At 41.2% G+C, this 17954-nt stretch overlaps 1 protein-coding gene and 1 long non-coding RNA gene across 3 annotated transcripts in view; one reads left to right on the top strand and one right to left on the bottom strand.

The window, feature by feature from the left end:
- The window catches only part of LOC118493542, a 22998-nt gene extending 13413 nt beyond the window's left edge, over positions 1-9585 (bottom strand). The window contains exons 1-3 of the long non-coding RNA XR_004895493.1: positions 9394-9585; positions 8339-8345; positions 1525-1530 (exon numbers count right to left, since the gene is read on the bottom strand). This is a non-coding gene — a long non-coding RNA (uncharacterized LOC118493542). The remainder of the gene's footprint in view (positions 1-1524; positions 1531-8338; positions 8346-9393) is intronic.
- LOC116060410 (transmembrane protein 184C-like) lies at positions 5532-17954 on the top strand. 2 transcript variants are annotated; one of them, XM_031313951.2, is made up of 12 exons: positions 5532-5766; positions 7323-7453; positions 11878-11914; positions 12577-12782; positions 12868-12942; positions 13760-13853; positions 14090-14202; positions 14384-14483; positions 15614-15691; positions 16242-16335; positions 17215-17514; positions 17693-17954. In XM_031313951.2, the coding sequence occupies exons 1-11, from the start codon at positions 5650-5652 to the stop codon at positions 17487-17489; spliced, it is 1320 nt and encodes a 439-aa protein (XP_031169811.1). In that variant the 5' UTR covers positions 5532-5649; the 3' UTR covers positions 17490-17514; positions 17693-17954. The 2 variants fall into 2 exon arrangements, with proteins under 2 accessions (XP_031169811.1, XP_031169809.1); XM_031313949.2 differs by having other exon boundaries at positions 17215-17954.

Here is a 17954-nt window from a genome sequence, read left to right as displayed (position 1 = left end):
GGATGTGATGGTATAACCTCTGAGTTCTATAAAATGTTCGACAAAGAACTGCCCCCCTTTTTGCTAAATGTTTTCTCAGAAAGCATTCGTACTGAAGCTCTTCCAACAAGTATGACTCAAGGTATCATCACCCTGATTCCAAAGCCAAATAAAGATAAAGAAAATTTAGAGAACTGGCGTCCGATTACACTGCTAAATAATGACTATAAAGTGTTGGCTATCATATTTGCTAATAGAATGAAGTACGTTCTGGACTCTATCATAGATGAGTCACAATCTGGATTCATGAGGAAACGTCACATTGCTAACAATGTTAGACTGATTTTGGACGTGCTAGACTATAACGATCTCATCAATGAGAACAGCTTTCTCTTGTTTCTTGATTTCTATAAAGCTTTTGACTCTCTTGAACATGGCTTCATTTTGAAAGCTCTTGATAAATTTGGTTTTGGTCACTTTTTTTGTAAAACTACTAGAACCCTGTATAAAAATGGCAATAGTGCAGTAAAATTAAAACTTGGTACATCACCAAGGTTTAATGTGTCTCGTGGGGTTAAGCAAGGTTGCCCTATCTCACCCTACTTGTTCTTAATAGCTTCTCAACTTCTGGCTCTTCATATCTCAAACAGTGCCTTACAAGGAATCTTAATTGCGGATAGGCAGATTACAATCAGTCAACTTGCTGATGACACCACAATCTTCCTGAAGGACGCCTCCCAAATTCCTCTATCATTAGAATTAATTAAAGGTTTCTCAAAAGCCTCTGGTCTTCATCTGAACTTTAAAAAGTGTGAACTTATGGCTATAAAAGATTGCTTGGTGCACTCTATACATAACATCCCTGTAAAAGATCAGGTCACTTATCTAGGAATTATCATAGCCAAAGACCAATCTACAAGGTGCTCTCTAAACTTTAGTCCCTGAACTTTTTAGATTTCACCACATTAAATTACACGTTCAAAATAAACTGGATTAGACAGTTTATTAATAACCCCACATCCTTATGGAACTTTATCCCTAAATATATTTTTCTAAAGTTGGTGGCCTGAAGTTTTTATTGATGTGCAATTACAAGATTAGCAAAATCCCAATCAAACTGTCCAATTTTCACAAACAAATGCTTTTGGCGTGGTCTCTCATATTTAAGCATAACTTCTCACCTCACAAATGCTACATTTGGAATAACGAGAACATTCTCTACAAAAACAAATGTCTTTTTTTTGAAAACTGGTTTAACAATAACATTACCCTTGTTAGTCAACTTTTTGGTCCGACCGGTAAACTATACGAATACTCAGATTTCCTAAGAAAATATCAATTTCCAGTAACTGTCAAGGAATATGCTATTATTTCTGATGCAATTCCCACTGGGATTATAATGTTGTTAAAGGGTAATACTCCCCCACAACCACTTACTCATCTATTCAAATTAACTGATACTTATGTGGGCCGTTTGTGCTTCTCATCAGAAAATTGCAGTATTAATAAGAAAATTAGAGCTTTATTCCAGTCTGACATTGTTACTATTCCCTATGTTATTCCATACTGGAATGGTATAGTAGAGAATATTCCCTGGAAGAAAGTGTGGTCTTTACCTTTTAAATACCTTGTTACTAATAAAGTGAGAGAAGTCTCGTTTAAACTAATACACAGGTTTTACCCAGCAAAATCTTTCCTCAAAAGATACAAACAGGATATTGAGTCTAACTGCTCATTCTGTAATAGCACTGAGGAAAACGTGTCACATCTTTTTTGGAACTGTCCCCATACAGTAAAATTCTGGTCAGAGTTCCTAAAATTCATTCACTCTGTATTAATCCCAGATTTTTCATTTTGCTTTAAGGATGTTTTCTTTGGTATGTTTGACTTTGCAGCTGAATATGAAGGTAAACACTTTATTATAAATCTTTTATTTCTATATGCTAAATACCACATCCATAGGAGCAAATTCTGTGGTTCTAAACCATTCTTTTCTGGTTTTCTGTCTGAGTTTAGAAATTACATTAATTCAATTAAGTACTCAAAAAACGCTAAGGCCGTAAGAACTCTGGATCTATATGAGTTGTGTGTGACCTCAAAGGTTTATTAAGGAGGTTTAATTGTTATATGTATTTCTCTGCCTACCAGCTTGTCCACTTAGGCCTATTGTGACTGTGGCTGTACCCCTGTGTACTGTATATCTAATGTCATGATATCTAATGTCATGTTATGTCTTTTGTTATCTGTATTTTGTGTTGTATTTGTCTGTATTGCCCTATATGTATAAATAATAATAATAAAAAAAAAATAATAAAAAATAAAAAAAAAAGCTAGCGGTTAGCCGAATTAGCTGTTAGCTAAACTAACGTTAGCTTGGCTGTCGACCGGAAGCGTGGAATAGATCGTGCAGTGTCGTAAATCCTCGTACAACCGCGCATGCGCGAACATTTTGCGCATGTGAAGAACGGATCGTGTACCGACAGTCTCCGTCCAGAGCAACGGGATCTGTTGGTCCATTCTTATATACAGTCTATGCTTTTAATACAGACGTAGCTAACGTAACGTAACGTTAGGCTGAGGACGGTGACAGTTGCCAGTGAAAAAAGCTTTTGCCGCCCATTTTTACACTTCTAAATTAAAATATCCAATAATAATAATGTCCGTACATTTCTAACGGTCGGTGGATTAGCTATCGTTAGTAACGTTTTATTCATAAACATCTCCTTAAACCGAGCTAAATCAATGTTAGCTACGTTTTAGCGTGCTAACATTTGTCATAGCATTAACCATGGATGTATTAAGAGAACGCATTAACCTAGCTAGCTAGCTAGCCAGCCAATGTAGCATACAATGACTCAGATACATCTTAATAAAAAAGAAAACCGATAACTTATTAGATAACGTAAATCTGAATGTGCAAACAGACATAGATAGATAACAACGATACAGCCTTGAAATGTCTCCATTAACGACTCCTTTGAAATAACGTTAATTAAGTTAAATGTCAGTTACTCTTCATAAGCTAGCTAGCTAGCTAAGTTACGGTAGAGAGTTTATTCTAGAAGCACTGTTTAAACAAGCACATTTTCTGCAACAAACTACCGGTAAAATGAAAATGCTCGCCTCGCCTCCCTGCCCCAGGAACCGAAGTGTAGCTAGTTTAGGAGAAAATAAGCTGCTGGTCCGATGCCAACTCACCGAGACGATGTGTGGCCGTCTGGGTTACGCCAGTTGAAGAGGTGCACTCGTTTTAGTTCCTGTGTGAAGATCCAGCGGGCGGGGTGCCAGATAGAGCGCACTCCTCAATGTGTTTCTGTCTCCGCCCGCCATAGTCCTTTGCTGGTATCTATTTGCAACGCATATCGTGTTGGATTTATATTTGATAACGTTACTTGAATAAAACGAACCTAGCTAAATCAACAGGCTATTATTATAAAATCGTTACTGTTTTTAAACTAAGCTAAACTTATACACATATGATATGATCTAATGTAATGATTTCATACGTCTTTTATGTCACGTTTTTTACTCTTTCCATACCATGTCATGTCTGATGAGTGTGTGTGTGTGTGTGTGTGTGTGTGTGTGTGTGTGTGTGTGTGTGTGTGTGTGTGTGGGTACCAGAATTTGGAAGTGAAGTATTTTGAGTGAAAGTTTCATGCAGACAATACAATGACATAGTACATGTACATGACAACTGACATGACAGACTGTAGAAGACATACACATGATAATATAATAACTCCATAAAATACACCCCTCCAACAAAAAATACATTATAGAGAGAGAGAGAGAGAGAGAGAGAGAGAGAGAGAGAGAGAGATAGAGACAGAGAGAGAGAGAGACAGAGAGAGAGAGAGAGACAGAGAGAGATAGAGACAGAGAGAGAGAGACAGAGAGAGAGAGAGACAGAGAGAGAGAGAGAGAGATAGAGACAGAGAGAGAGAGAGACAGAGAGAGACAGAGAGAGAGAGAGAGAGAGAGAGAGACAGAGAGAGAGAGAGAGAGAGACAGAGAGAGAGAGAGAGAGACAGAGAGAGATAGAGACAGAGAGAGAGAGACAGAGAGAGAGAGAGAGAGAGAGAGATAGAGACAGAGAGAGAGAGAGAGAGAGAAAAAGAGAGAGAGAGAGAGAGAGAGAAAGCCAACCATATAACCCAGAAACTGGGTTGAAGAAATGACCCAGGAGTTTTTAGTGTGTGAGGTGTTCCTGATGTCTGAGTGAGGGTGGCCCCTCCCCTGGATATAAGAGAGGCTGGGAGACAGAAATCTGTCTCTGACACTGGAGCAGCTGATCACCGTTGGTTTCTCTTCTCTTCTTTTGGGTTTCTTTGCTTTGAGGATGGAGGTCTGGTAGTCTAGTTTTCTCAGCTTTGTTTCTGTTAGTTAGTTACTACTTTTTAGTTTGGGGTTCTGGGTCTGACGGCCCTTGATGGGTTTAATCAATAATAGTTAATTTGTGAATACATCTTAATTTACTTTAACTAATCCTCAGGTTTGGTGTTATTCGATATGTTGACGGTCACATTTAAGTTGTGTTTGTTTGCTGTGGCCGTAACATATTTGGGGGCTCGTCAAACGGTCAGGTGTGTAGATCTCTAGAGTGTGGTTGTGATTTGGTGAATACCTTGGTTGTGGCGTTGTGTGATGAGGCCTTCCTGAAGGGTGTGTTGTCAGTAACTACACTGCAACACACAGACATTATACATTTATAGTAATGGAGAATATAAAAATGTGAGCTGATGATGTTACTGGATAAAAACGTATCAAAGTCAGTAGGATTCATCCTCTGAGGAACATGAACGTCTGAACCAACGATCCACAGAGACACTCTGCTAGTGGGTCTAAAGGTCCCCTAATACTGTATCTGAAGTCTCTTTATATAGACCTTAGTGGTCCCCTAATACTGTATCTGAAGTCTCTTTATATAGACCTTAGTGGTCCCCTAATACTGTATCTGAAGTCTCTTTATATAGACCTTAGTGGTCCCTTAATACTGTATCTGAAGTCTCTTTATATAGACCTTAGTGGTCCCTAATACTGTATCTGAAGTCTCTTATATAGACCTTAGTGGTCCCCTAATACTGTATCTGAAGTCTCTTTTTAGTACGGTCAAGTAACGTTCTACCAACACACTTAAGGTTAAGCTTTTGCACCACAACTAAAGTATACTAAGTTCAAAAATGCTTGTTCCATTTGAACTGTCTTTGAATATACTAATTATTAGTCCGTTTGCTATACACTTCAGCGTAGTACAGCATACTAACATTAGTATTAAACTACTGTTTTTTACTCAGGTAGTTTGTGCTAACACAAAAATTCTGTTTTGGTTGTTTTTTGGGAGCTATAGACTCTGGAAAACATTGTTAAAATGAACGTGCAATATTGTAGATCTTAAACCAGCACCTCTAACGTTAACAAAACTCTTCCGAAGGTTTCTACACTGCAAAACAATTACATTTTAATTACATTTAAAGTTATTGTCATTGTACCTGTGGACAACAAATCATGGTCTCATCACTCCTAGATAATGCACCTTGTTAAAAGTTAGAAAACTAGGAGATAAAAGGAGAGAATAGTAATGTTGTAACCTTCTGTTTTGTCCTCCAGGTGTGGCCCAGTGGTTTTTAGGATGTGCCTGTAGGCGTCTCTGAGTGTGAAGCAGCCGTCATGCCGTGTTCCTGTGCAGAGTGGAGGAGGTGGATCCGCCCGCTGGTTCTAGTTGTGTACGCTCTTCTGCTGGTGGCCGTGCTGCCGCTCTGCATCTGGGAGCTGCGGAAAGACAAGGTGCACTTTCCTCTTCTTCATCACCTCCGACCACATGCACCAGCTGAACGTTGGGAGGCTTAGAAAAATGTTTCATGGAGATTAGAGATGGTCCGATACCATTTTTCGCTTCCCGATACTGATTCCCAGTGATGTAGTCTAATGTATTGTAGTGGGTGTACTGTACTGTATATATACATATATTGGTCCTTTTAGGGGGGGGCATATCATAGTCGGGGGTCTGGGTGTCCTCCCCCAGGGAAGTTTTGAGCATCAACGACTTAATTTCCTGTATTCGGATACACTTCTATGCACCAATTTACGGTGGAAATACCTTTATATAGCCTAGAGTATGTGATATGAAAAACGCAGATGACAATTCAAAATATCTCAAAGATATAAAGTATGTTGTTGCGAGTCATTGGGCATTTTTAAGTGGGTATATGGAAATCCCGGAGCTTTCTTAGTGGGTATACTGCGTATAAGTGCGTATCGCGTAGACTACACCAGTCATTCCCAAACTGTGGTCCGCGGACCACTAGTGGTCCGTGAGGGTACTGCAGGTGGTCTGTGGAAAAGCAAAATAAAATATTAAATAGTTTTTTAACCTTCATTTTACCAGGAAATTCTCATACAAATTAAGAATATGTATATTGATATACAATTTAAATTTAAATGAAATTGTCAAGTTGTGTGATTACTAAAATAGGCTAGTGACGCTCGTCCCTAACCCTAAAATCGCCAAAGGTTTTGAAATTTTGACTATATCCAAGTGTTCGTATTACTGTATAGATTTAATACTCCATTGCTATGGAAATAAGCCTGTTGTTCAAATGATTATGCCCTCGGGAGCTTGAGTAAATAAATAAATTAAATATGTGGCAGCCGTTGTGTGCAGTAAACTTTCTTTTAACGAGCCTGTTGTACTGATGAGATGACCAGTTATAGTTTTAGTGCTAGCAGGCCTATTCATTAAGAGGTGCAGATTAATTCAGGTAGGACTGTGTGTAGACATATTTCATTATGTGTATTATGAGGTGGTCCGCGAAAATTCTTGATCACAAATAGTGGTCCACACACACAAAAAGTTTGAAAACTTTTGAACTGACTACACCACTGCCGATTCGGATACCTGAACTTGCGTATCGGCCGATACCGAGTACCGATCCGATACCAGTGTGTTAAAAAATACATATATATCATTATGTTATAACAGCTGTATACTACCACTATCCCTGTATGGATGTGATATGATTGCTATCATTGTTAAACTATTTGTGAAACATGAACAAACACAAACAATAATAAACTGGCACCGCCAGACACCGCCTACCAAGAGCCTGGGTCTGCCGAGGTTTCTCCCTAAAAGAAAGTTTTTCCTCGCCACGGTTGCACTAAATGCTTGCTGTTGGGGGAATTACTGGAATTGTTGGGTCTTTGTAAATTATAGAGTGGTCTACACTCTATCTGTAAAGTGTCTCGAGATAACTCTTGTTATGATTTGATACTATAAATACAATTGAATTGAATTAATCAGCTGTGACTCACCCCAGGTTTTTCTATCTTTGTCTCTGCAGGTCGGGACTCACAGTAAAGCCTGGTTCATAGCCGGCGTGTTCGTCTTTCTGACCATCCCAATCTCACTGTGGGGCATCCTGCAGCACATCGTGCACTACACCCAGCCTGAGCTGCAGAGGCCCATTATCAGGTGGACACACACACACACACACACACACACACACACACACACACACACACACACACACACACCTTGTGGGGTCCAGCATTTTGGGCCCCACAAGGCTGTGCAGACTCCACAAGTATACTGTATTCCCCGGTTTTTTTGACCCCACGAATATAGTAAAACAAGCGCACACACACACACACACACACACACACACACACACACACACACCTTTAACTTTACTTTAAAGGAGCAGTTAACTTCAGTAGGAAAACAGAATAGGACTCGTTTTTTTTTATTTTATTTATTTTTATTTTATTTAATATAATTTAACAGCTTTAAATGCCTTGAAAACCTATTTTCTCTATCAGCAATGGGCTCCTCTGACATTTTCTGCCACAGTTACAAATCTGACGGCCGCTGTGGGGATGTTAGTGTTACGATTAGGGAAATGGCGGACCCAAAAATGCAGCGACAGAGCAGTGGTGAGCTTGAGGATTTAATAAAATAAAAAGTGATACAACAAAAGGAGTCCTGAAGAAAGCAGGCAAAAATAGTACCAAAAACCGTTGAGGAACCAAAAGACCAGGCAGCCAAAAATAAACTGGCACACCGAGACAAAGGGGGTAGACTTACACACACACACACACACACACACACACACACACACACACACACACACACACACACACACACACACACACACACACACACACACACACACACAGATCTGACAACAGACAAAGACAACACAAAGACTTAATACACAAGGTAACGAGGGTGAAACAAGGGACAGGTGAAACACATCAGGGCGGGGCAGACAATCACGAAAGGCGGGAAAACACAAGGCAGGAAGTAAAACAAGACATGACAATGGAGAAAACCAAGGGGGTAAGCTTCTCCTCAGACCGCGTAGCTCCTATGGCGCCATTTTGATGCTACCACGCCATCACCTGCCGTTAGCATCCCATTGACTGCCATTCATTTTGACGTCACTTTGACAGAGAATAACTTTACATCTGAAGAGTTTAAAGACTCTATTTGTCCGTTGTTTATTTATAAAGAAACACAACAATGTATAAAAGGCTCCATTACCTTGTACCTCACGTTATGGCTCCGTAGCAGACGTTTTTATAAAAATAGGCTAACGATTGTGTTGCATAGTAGAGGAATTACCGTATAGTACAGGAGAAGCACTCAGGCAGTTTCGTCTCACATTAGCTGTTTAAGTTTAATTACTAATGTTAACTATCATTTTAGTGATCAATAATTAGCCTGTGTCTATGTTATCTCCTTACATATACCTACGCTCTCCGTCTCTGCTAGATTGGGAATGATTGAGATTTCTCTTGGCACAGCTACCAGAAGACTTCCAACTTTCAGACAGGTTGCTCACGGCACATTTACGTCGTCTCTCTCAGTTGGAGGCTGCTCAGTAACGCTCAGCCATCACTGGAAAAGGTCTTCTAATATCCTTCACTGGTCTCCGTCCAGAGACACGGGATCTGTTGGTCCATTTTATATATGACAGGGGAGAAAACAGACTACAAAATAAAACAGGAAACTGAAGCATAAAACATACACAAGGATGAAAGCAGTGACAGAGACCACAGGAGACAGTCAACGACAAGGAAACAGGGAATATATTAGCACAATAAAACAGGAAAGACTAGAACAGAAAAACATAACCATGACAGCTTGTGTTTCCAGTAGCGATTAGATTCAACTTTGTCATTGTGCAGAGTACAAGTACAAAGACAGCGAAATGCAGTTTGCGTCCAACCAGAAGTGCAAAAAAAAGCAGAAAAGTGCAATGTGATATTCAAGTATAGACAGGTGGTGCTTAGACAGGACAAGAAATATAGTGCAGTGTTATAAGAGCAGAATAAATATGGCTGTGTAATATGAACAATGTATGAACAACATGTACAGATATGTGCAATGTAGTAGCAGTGACATTATACTAGTGGTGTGCGATACTGCAATATTTGGTATTGATCCAATACCAAGTAAATACAGGGCCAGTATCGCCGATACCGATACTTTTTAATAATTAAGATGGATACATTTTCATGACCTTTAGCCTTTAAGTGTTTTTGTGCTTTTACATTTGGATTATTAATAAGTTAAAACCAAGGACAGCATGTTCATATGCTTGTTTACATTTGTTGTGTCAACACTGTATCTTACAGCCTTTTTTTACAAATTATACAGCTTGCCGTAGTTTCATTTTTGGCCTGAAAATATAGCCACACGGTGCTCCTCTTCCTCTCGGCCGTTCTTCTGCTCCGTCTCTGTCCTGCTTGTGTGTGCCGCCGCTGAGTCACGTGATGGTACAACCACTAGCGGCGCCAGGATTTTGATTGTAGGTGGGCCTCCAGAAAACTGGATCGGCCAGTTAAAATAAGCCCAAAAAAAACGTGTTCCCCTTCATCTCCATTTCAGCGCTTTTCTGCGGCACTGAGGACAGCGACTCAGTAGCCTACCTATGTTTATTTTATTTCAGGTTTATTTAACAGGGACAATGCACACTAATAATACATATGAAAATGTAAAATGTGCCAGAATTAGCCAAAAGGCTATTTTACATCTGCTGTCCCTGTGGCTCTTGTGTCGCTGTCCTCAGCTCAGTGCTGAAGCGGGCAAAGACATACACCTTGGCAGTAAGCCTAACTTCATTTATCTCTTTTGAACGTTCAATACACAAAAAGACTGAAACGGAATTATATCTTTGGAGGGTCTGTTTCTCTCTCTATTTATTTACCCAGCATGGCGGACAGGGAACTGTCCAAAATGATTTAACTTTTTCTTATAAATTCAGAATGACAGAAGAACTGTATCGACATGAAATAACAGCCTAACTGTTAGCCTACTTGCTTTGCTGGTGTGAGGGGGTGGCTACGGGAGGACTTGATGGGGAGAGGGCGGCCGAGCAGGATGGTAACGCGTCACTTGTAACCGCGTTACTTAAAATGGAAGGAGTTTCCTCCTCAGGCTCCTCGGAGCGTTTCTTGCTGAATTTAAATGAAAACAAGCTGCTTTGCTTTGCGTTTCATAGTAGCTAATAGCTACCGTCTGTGTCTGTCTCATTGAGCTTGCTTGAAAAGCTTGCGCGCCAACGTCATTCATTTCATTGGATCGCTCGCTGGTGACGATGCAGCCTGTGGGCGGGCTTAAGAGTCCACACGTGGGGTAGAAGCTGCTGATTGGCTGAGAAGCTTTCACTCAAAGCTTTCCTCGGGCTGCTTATTGGATGAACTAGAATGAAAATCACTCACTAGGGCGGGCCCGGACCTAAAATGGGTGGGCCCAGGCCAACCTGGGCCCAATGGTAGCGCCGCGGGTGGGTACAACGTCGAATCACAAGAGGGGGGAGGAGGAGCAAAGGGTCCCGGCTCTGCGCTGTGACACAGACAGCCAGGTCGCCTCTTTGATGGAACCTGAGCGGTGCATACCGGACAGAAACTGAAACTATCCAAAGTATTAAAGTATCGATCTCATTACATTGGTATCGATCAATATCTATACCAACGTTGGTATCGATATTATCGATATTTGGATCGATCCGCCCACCGCTAGTTTCCAGGTCCTTGTTTGTCAGATCTGATGAAACTACACCACACAGTCCTGACGAAGCAGATTAGCTGAATACTGTATATGTTTAATGTTATAGACACATACGAAAAATCAGAAATCAAGCTTTCAGAAGGATATACATGTTTAAAGGGTAGCACTGGACCCTATTGTCCCATGTTTTTGTATCCAAGTGACTGATGGGAACAACGATTTGTGAAATGTATCCAGTATTCAGGGAGAATGCTGCATTTACCAAACCCACCAGACTCCATTTAAATTAACAGTTTAGTTAGTTTTAATTAGTTTAATTTTTGTTTCTGTTGACTTTGAATGACGTGTGTTTTACGATGATAAAATTACTGTTTATTTAAATGGAGCCTGGTGGGTTTGGCAATAGTTATTATTTCGGGGCTGTTTCTACTTAAACAAAAAGGATCTTAGTTTTTAACAGAAAGGTCTATCTCTGTAGAGATCCTTTCCATAATGTTGCCAGACACACAGAATAATAATCTGAGCCTGTCAGCGGCAAAAACAGAACTTTTAGTGGACGGAAATTGATGATGCACATTTGAAGAAAACATTGCAGCCCGGTTCTCGGCTGCTGGTTACAACGTTCTCGCCCAATACCGGACCAATTTCAAATATGTTTGCTCACATTATCACCTCGGCACCAATGCATGGGGAAATAACCCTTTAAGGGGTGAAAGAAGGAGGACAAATCACAGTGTTTGTGTTTTACAGTTTTGGCACGGTGCAGGTAATCTACAGCAGCAGCTGTAGAGCACCAGACGCCAACAGTGTAGATATGTTGATGTTGTGATTTGGAAGACGTAGCTTGATGATAGTTTCATTATCTCATGTTTCCCCACCAGGATACTATGGATGGTCCCGATCTACAGTTTGGACAGCGTGAGTCATCTCACTCACTCACTCACACTCTCTCACTCACACACACACACACACACACACACACACACACACACTGAGGGAGTGATCTTTCCACACAATTAGATTAAGTTGCCGTGGCAACAGACCTTAATTGGAGGCAGTGGGACAGCGTCACAAGACCAGAGGTCGAGTTAAACACAGACACAGTTACAGTCTGTTATCAGCTCATGTGATGATGATACAGCATTTCTTCAATTCTGTCTGTCTTCTCTCCTTCCTTCTTTCCTCACTCTCTTTCTTTCTTTCTTCCTTTTCTTCCTCCCTTCTGCCTATCTTTCCTCCTTTCTTCGTTCCTTCCTTTCTTCCTCCCTTATTACTATCTTTCCTCCTCTTTTGTCTCCCCTGTCTCCCCTCTTGTCCCCCCTCTGTCTCCCCTCTTGTCTCCCCTCTTGTCTCCGCTCTTGTCCCCCCTCTTGTCCCCCCTCTTGTCTCCCCTCTTGTCCCCCCTCTTGTCTCCCCTCTTGTCTCCTGTCTGTCTCCCCTCTTGTCTCCCCTCTGTCTCCCCTCTTGTTCCCCCTCTGTCTCCCCTCTTGTCCTCCTTCTGTCTCCCCTCTGTCTCCCCTCTGTCTCCCCTCTTGTCTCCTCTCTTGTCCCCCCTTCTGTCTCCCGTCTGCCCCCCCTAGTGGCTGGCTCTGCGGTATCCCAGCCTGGCCATCTACGTGGACACGTGCCGGGAGTGCTACGAGGCCTACGTCATCTACAACTTCCTGGTGTTCCTGCTGAGCTTCCTCAGTAACCAGTACCCGAGCCTGGTGCTGATGCTGGAGGTCCAGCAGCAGCAGCCGCACCTGCCGCCGCTCTGCTGCTGCCCGCCGTGGCCCATGGGAGAGTAAGAGGATGGCACGTCATCACTGTGTGACGGAGGGATGCGTGGGCCGATATTAAAGTGTTCCTCTCCTCTCTTTCTCTGTCAGGGTGCTGCTGTTCAGGTGTAAACTGGGAGTCCTCCAGTACACCGTGGTCAGACCTGTAACCACGGTGATAGCACTGTGAGTTTACTACTGCATATCCTGCATAGCAGGCTCGTTCGAGATGAGCTGCGTCTCGCCTGTAAAGTGGACGGGAGAAGGCGGGGTGGACAAAAAGCTGCAGTCAAGTCGGACAGTTTACAGCCGTTTCAAGCAGCCTTCAGTCTGAACAGGAAGTCACAGTAAAGGCAGTTACACACCAACCAGACGGCCGTTACACACCAACCAGATGGCCGACCGTTGGCAGAAAAGGCCGTTGGGCTGATCAGTCTCCCCGAGTTGGTCAAAAAAGTGCCTCAGAACACACCAAAGAGACGAGACGTAATACGTCTTCATAACAGCAGGCGGCGCTAATCTGTATTGTTGCCCAAAAATGAAAACCGGCAGCTGATTGGACGAACGCGTCACGTGGGTCTTGTTTCTCCGGAAATTTAAAGCCAGACTGTCATGGCGGCTTGTTCAGAATACGATCTCATATTGTACTAAAATAGTTCACTAATTTGCATTCACGTGTTGCGTTCGTCGCGTTCGTCACGCTCATCCCGCTCGTCATTTCCAGTAAGTGTTTTAACATAAATGTTCCTTTTGGGACATTACTGACCATTGAACGTGGGCACTACGGCAGTAAGTGGTCAGTGCACGTTAGCAGTGTACTGACGGAAGTCGGGATTGAGTTGGACACAAATCTAACCGGCATGCATTGGGCGACGATTGCCGGGGATCGATTCTAGGCAGGCCTGGCTCATCTCAAACGAGGGTTTCATACTGTGCTATTTGCTGAACGCTCGTGTCACCGGGGCAACAGTTAACAAAGTGTGGGATGCTTCTCTGTGTGCAGAATCTGTCAGCTGTGTGGAGTTTACGATGAAGCCAACTTCAGCTTCAGAAACGCCTGGTCCTACCTGGTCATCATCAACAACATATCACAGCTGGTAAAAACACACACACACGGACACACACACACACGCACACACACACACACACGCACACACACACACACACACACACACAGGATTTCTGTCTTATTCTTTTGTACATTTAGCTCTTGTGTTTCAGGACAGTATAAAAAGTGTTGCATTGTGGGTCCCTCTCTCTCTCTCTCTCTCTCTCATATATATATATATATATATATATATATATATATATATATATATATATATATTTCCAGTTCGCCATGTACTGTCTGGTGTTGCTGTACCGAGCTCTGAAAGAAGAGCTGACTCCCATCCGGCCGGTGGGAAAGTTCCTCTGCGTCAAATTGGTCGTGTTCGTCTCCTTCTGGTAAGAATGAAAGAAAGAAGAGAGTCATTTAAGCTGAATTTCTCTGTTTTGTGTCATTGTAAATCGAATACACAACACATCTGAGGATCTGGGAACAAGTTAAACTAAGCAGTTAATCAGTAATCAATAATGTAAATAAGCCTAAGTGCTGATACATTAAACTCTCTTTTTGTCTCTTCAGGCAGGCAGTTTTTATAGCGTTCCTGGTAAAGGTCGGAGTGATCTCCGACAAACACACCTGGGACTGGGACAGCGTGGAGGCCGTGTCTACCGGACTGCAGGTAGACGCACGACCATAAACGAATAAACAAATCCATCTTGCTATCTCACAGTCAGTAGCTAAGTTTCCATCCACTTGTCAATCGAATTATCTGAAGTTCGGTAAAAAATCTCATGCGAATAAGGCTGGTGAAAGTGTTTCCATCCAACGGCGAATAAAAACCTGTGCGTAATGACATCACATGCTGTTTTGCGATGAAATTGGTATATCGAATTGATTTTAGACATTTTAAGGTGTTTCCATTCATTTTCGCACTGAATCGCACAACATTCATGCAAACGTTTGCGAACAAAGTTTTGCTAGACAAAATGGATCGTGCCATCTACCAACAAATGATCAATACTGCACGAGTTGTAATAGTGCTTATGTGCCAGCTGATAGCGACATATCAAGATATAATAAGAAAACTACGACGCTATCAACACATTGCTATGATGATGCAGATGCACGTAAATGCCCGATGACAACGGAGGCGGCCTATGGTGTGGGAACGACAGCATTATATTTTGCTCGTAAATTAAATTCAAAAAGTCTCTCGTCTCCTCGTTCGTCCACTTCCATCTGTCTTTGTTGACACCCGCCATGTGTGCAAACAGAGCGGAAATACGGGGCGGAAATCAACTAAAACTTCTTCTTCTTCTTCTTCTTCTTCGTTTTGTGGCGGGTTGCAACCATAAAATTACCTAAAACTTAATCGCAATTCATTATTTATTTGGCAAATAACGTTTCCATCAGCGTTTATCGCATGAGCCGTATATCGATCAAGATAAAATCCGATGAGACCGAACGTATTTCTTTTGAGTCGATATTCATGAAATTCAATCGAATTTTCCATAAGGCATTTTTCATTCGATATCACTTAATTCGGATAAAAACGTGGATGGAGACATAGCTAGTGTGACCTCTTTGGATATTTGTTTACGATGTTGGTGCCAAAGTTTCTCAGAACAAAAACGTAGAAAAAGAAATATCTGTTGATTCTATTCTACTTTCCTGCAGACCTTTTGATGCCACATCCGAGGATAAAAGTCTGAAAAATATGGCTTTTGCTCAGGAAGAAGAGACATGTAAAAAGTGGCATCGTCTCAGTTGAACCAGATCCTTGATTAACCGATGTTTTAATTAATACAGGACTTCATCATCTGCATAGAGATGTTCTTTGCTGCCATCGCTCACCACTACACCTTCACCTACAAACCATACGTACAGGTAAACATCTATCTATCTATCTATCCATCTATCCATCCATCCATCTATCTATCTATATCTATCCATCCATCTATCTTTCTATCCATATATCTACATCTATCTTTCTATCCATCTATCCATCCATCCATCTATCTTTCTATCCATATATCTACATCTATCTTTCTATCCATCTATCTATCCATCCATCTATCTTTCTATCCATATATCTACATCTATCTTTCTATCCATCTGTCTTTCTATCTATCTATCTATCCATCCATCTATCTTTCTATCCATATATCTACATCTATCTATCCATCCATCTATCTTTCTATCCATATATCTACATCTATCTTTCTATCCATCTATCTATCTTTCCATCCATATATCTACATCTATCTATCTTTCCATCCATATATCTACATCTATCTTTCTATCCATCCATCTATCTTTCCATCCATATATCTACATCTATCTTTCTATCCATCCATCTATCTTTCCATCCATATATCTACATCCATCCATCCATCCATCCATCCATCCATCGTAATCCTATCTAATTTGAATCCAGGAAGCAGAGGAGGGCTCGTGTCTCGACAGCTTCCTGGCCATGTGGGATTTCTCTGACATCAGAGCTGATGTCACAGAGCAGGTCCGCCATGCAGGTGAGCGTCTCAGTCAGATTGTTGCGTTTGTTAAACTCATCAATAATTTGAAATGTGTGCATACAACTAAAAGTAGTTTGCTTCTGGGGTTATTAAAAGAGATTTAAGTTAAATGCAAATTATGTTTTCGTTTAAGTTTCTTTTATGTCTATGTTTTCATTTATTTGTCTGCCTATAATTTTGTTATTTAAATATATATATATAATTTATACATTATCCCACTTTTTTTAAAATCTTTTTCTACCACTTTCTATGTAATACGGGTACATCTTTATTTAAGTCAACGTGTAACAAAACTAGCGTTCATTTCAGTTTTTCATACTTGCGTATACCAATGTTCATTTTATCTTTACATACCAAGTTTTGGTTATCATGTCATCCATGTTCTGCGTGATATATTTTCTTAATTAAGTTGTCTGAATTAGGCCAAGGAAGTTTTCAGATCGTTTACTTCAGTAAAAGTATTAAAACTACACTGTAATAATGTTATCAGGGAAATGTATTGTGTTATAAACGCTTCGAATGTTTTGTGCAAAGTACAATAAAGTAAGTAATAAATAAAGTACAAAGCAATAAAGTAAATGCTTGCTCTTGGGGGAATTACTAGAATTGTTGGGTCTTTGTAAACTATAGAGTGTGGTCTAGACCTACATCTGTAAAGTGTCTCGAGATAACTCCTGTTATGATTTGATACTATAAATAAAATTGAATTGAAGTATAAAAATGGCGTGAAATACTCAAGTAAAGTACAAGTACCTGAAATTTACACAAACACTGTACTCGAGTAAATGTACTTAGCTCAATTTCTCCACTGGAATTAGGACTTGAAATAATAATAATAATAATAATAATTGGTAAATATCTCTTACCGGCCATTAGGTCGTACGTTCCTGGGTCGGCCCAACAAGATGTACTTCGGTGCCGTAGCTCGGCCCGAACACAGCGAGCACACGGGCCTCCTCACGGCCTCCTCCCAGGACCCCGTCGCCGTGGCAGCCACATCCATGCCCTCCTCCCCTTCCTCCAGCGGGCGGTACCAAGGCTTCGGCCACACGCTCGCCCCGCACTCCATCTCCGCCCCTGCAGGGTTCACCTCCTCGTCCTGGGACGAGGACAGTGATGGCTCGCCTCCGGAGGCAAGTGACACCCAATAACGGGATGACATCACTGCCCTGCACATGGCTTGGGTTTGGGAACTTCTTTCTTTACGTGGTACGCCCCCTTGTTTCGATGTGCTTCATTGCTATGGACAAAGGAACTCTGAGTCTCTATTAAAATCTGAATAAAAACAAACGTAGACTCTCGTCTACAAGTTGTGTGAAAAAGAAGCAAATTCTCGGGTGGATTTCACCGAAGGAAAGCAAAGGAGAGAGTCTGCACTCTGTGACGTCTAAGCCAAGTTTGTTGAGTATTTTTAAAAAATAATCTAAATGTTTGAAATCTGTATTTTGATAAATGTATCGCCAGCTGTTGAAAGGAAAATACATTAGATGTTTTCGTCAGAAGGAAAGTAGATTGTTCTTGTGGTTTTACACTCCCACGGTGCTGAAGTGTCCTTGAGCTCTGTTTGTTCTAACTCGTACATAATAAATGAACACGCCATATCTAATCACCAGAAA

The sequence above is a fragment of the Sander lucioperca genome, chromosome 17 (genome assembly GCF_008315115.2).
Source record: "Sander lucioperca isolate FBNREF2018 chromosome 17, SLUC_FBN_1.2, whole genome shotgun sequence".
NCBI classification, from domain to species: domain Eukaryota; kingdom Metazoa; phylum Chordata; class Actinopteri; order Perciformes; family Percidae; genus Sander; species Sander lucioperca.
Note: the sequence above shows the minus strand (reverse complement) of the source record. Positions and strands in the feature narration are given on the sequence as shown.

Excerpts from the sequence above, each read along its gene's own strand:
- LOC116060410 (XM_031313951.2), top strand. The coding sequence starts at position 5,650 with ATGCCGTGTTCCTGTGCAGAGTGGAGGAGGTGGATCCGCCCGCTGGTT. Across the intron at positions 7,454-11,877 it reads CTGCAGAGGCCCATTATCAG|GATACTATGGATGGTCCCGA; the intron begins GTGGACACACAC and ends TTTCCCCACCAG. Across the intron at positions 11,915-12,576 it reads CGATCTACAGTTTGGACAGC|TGGCTGGCTCTGCGGTATCC; the intron begins GTGAGTCATCTC and ends TGCCCCCCCTAG.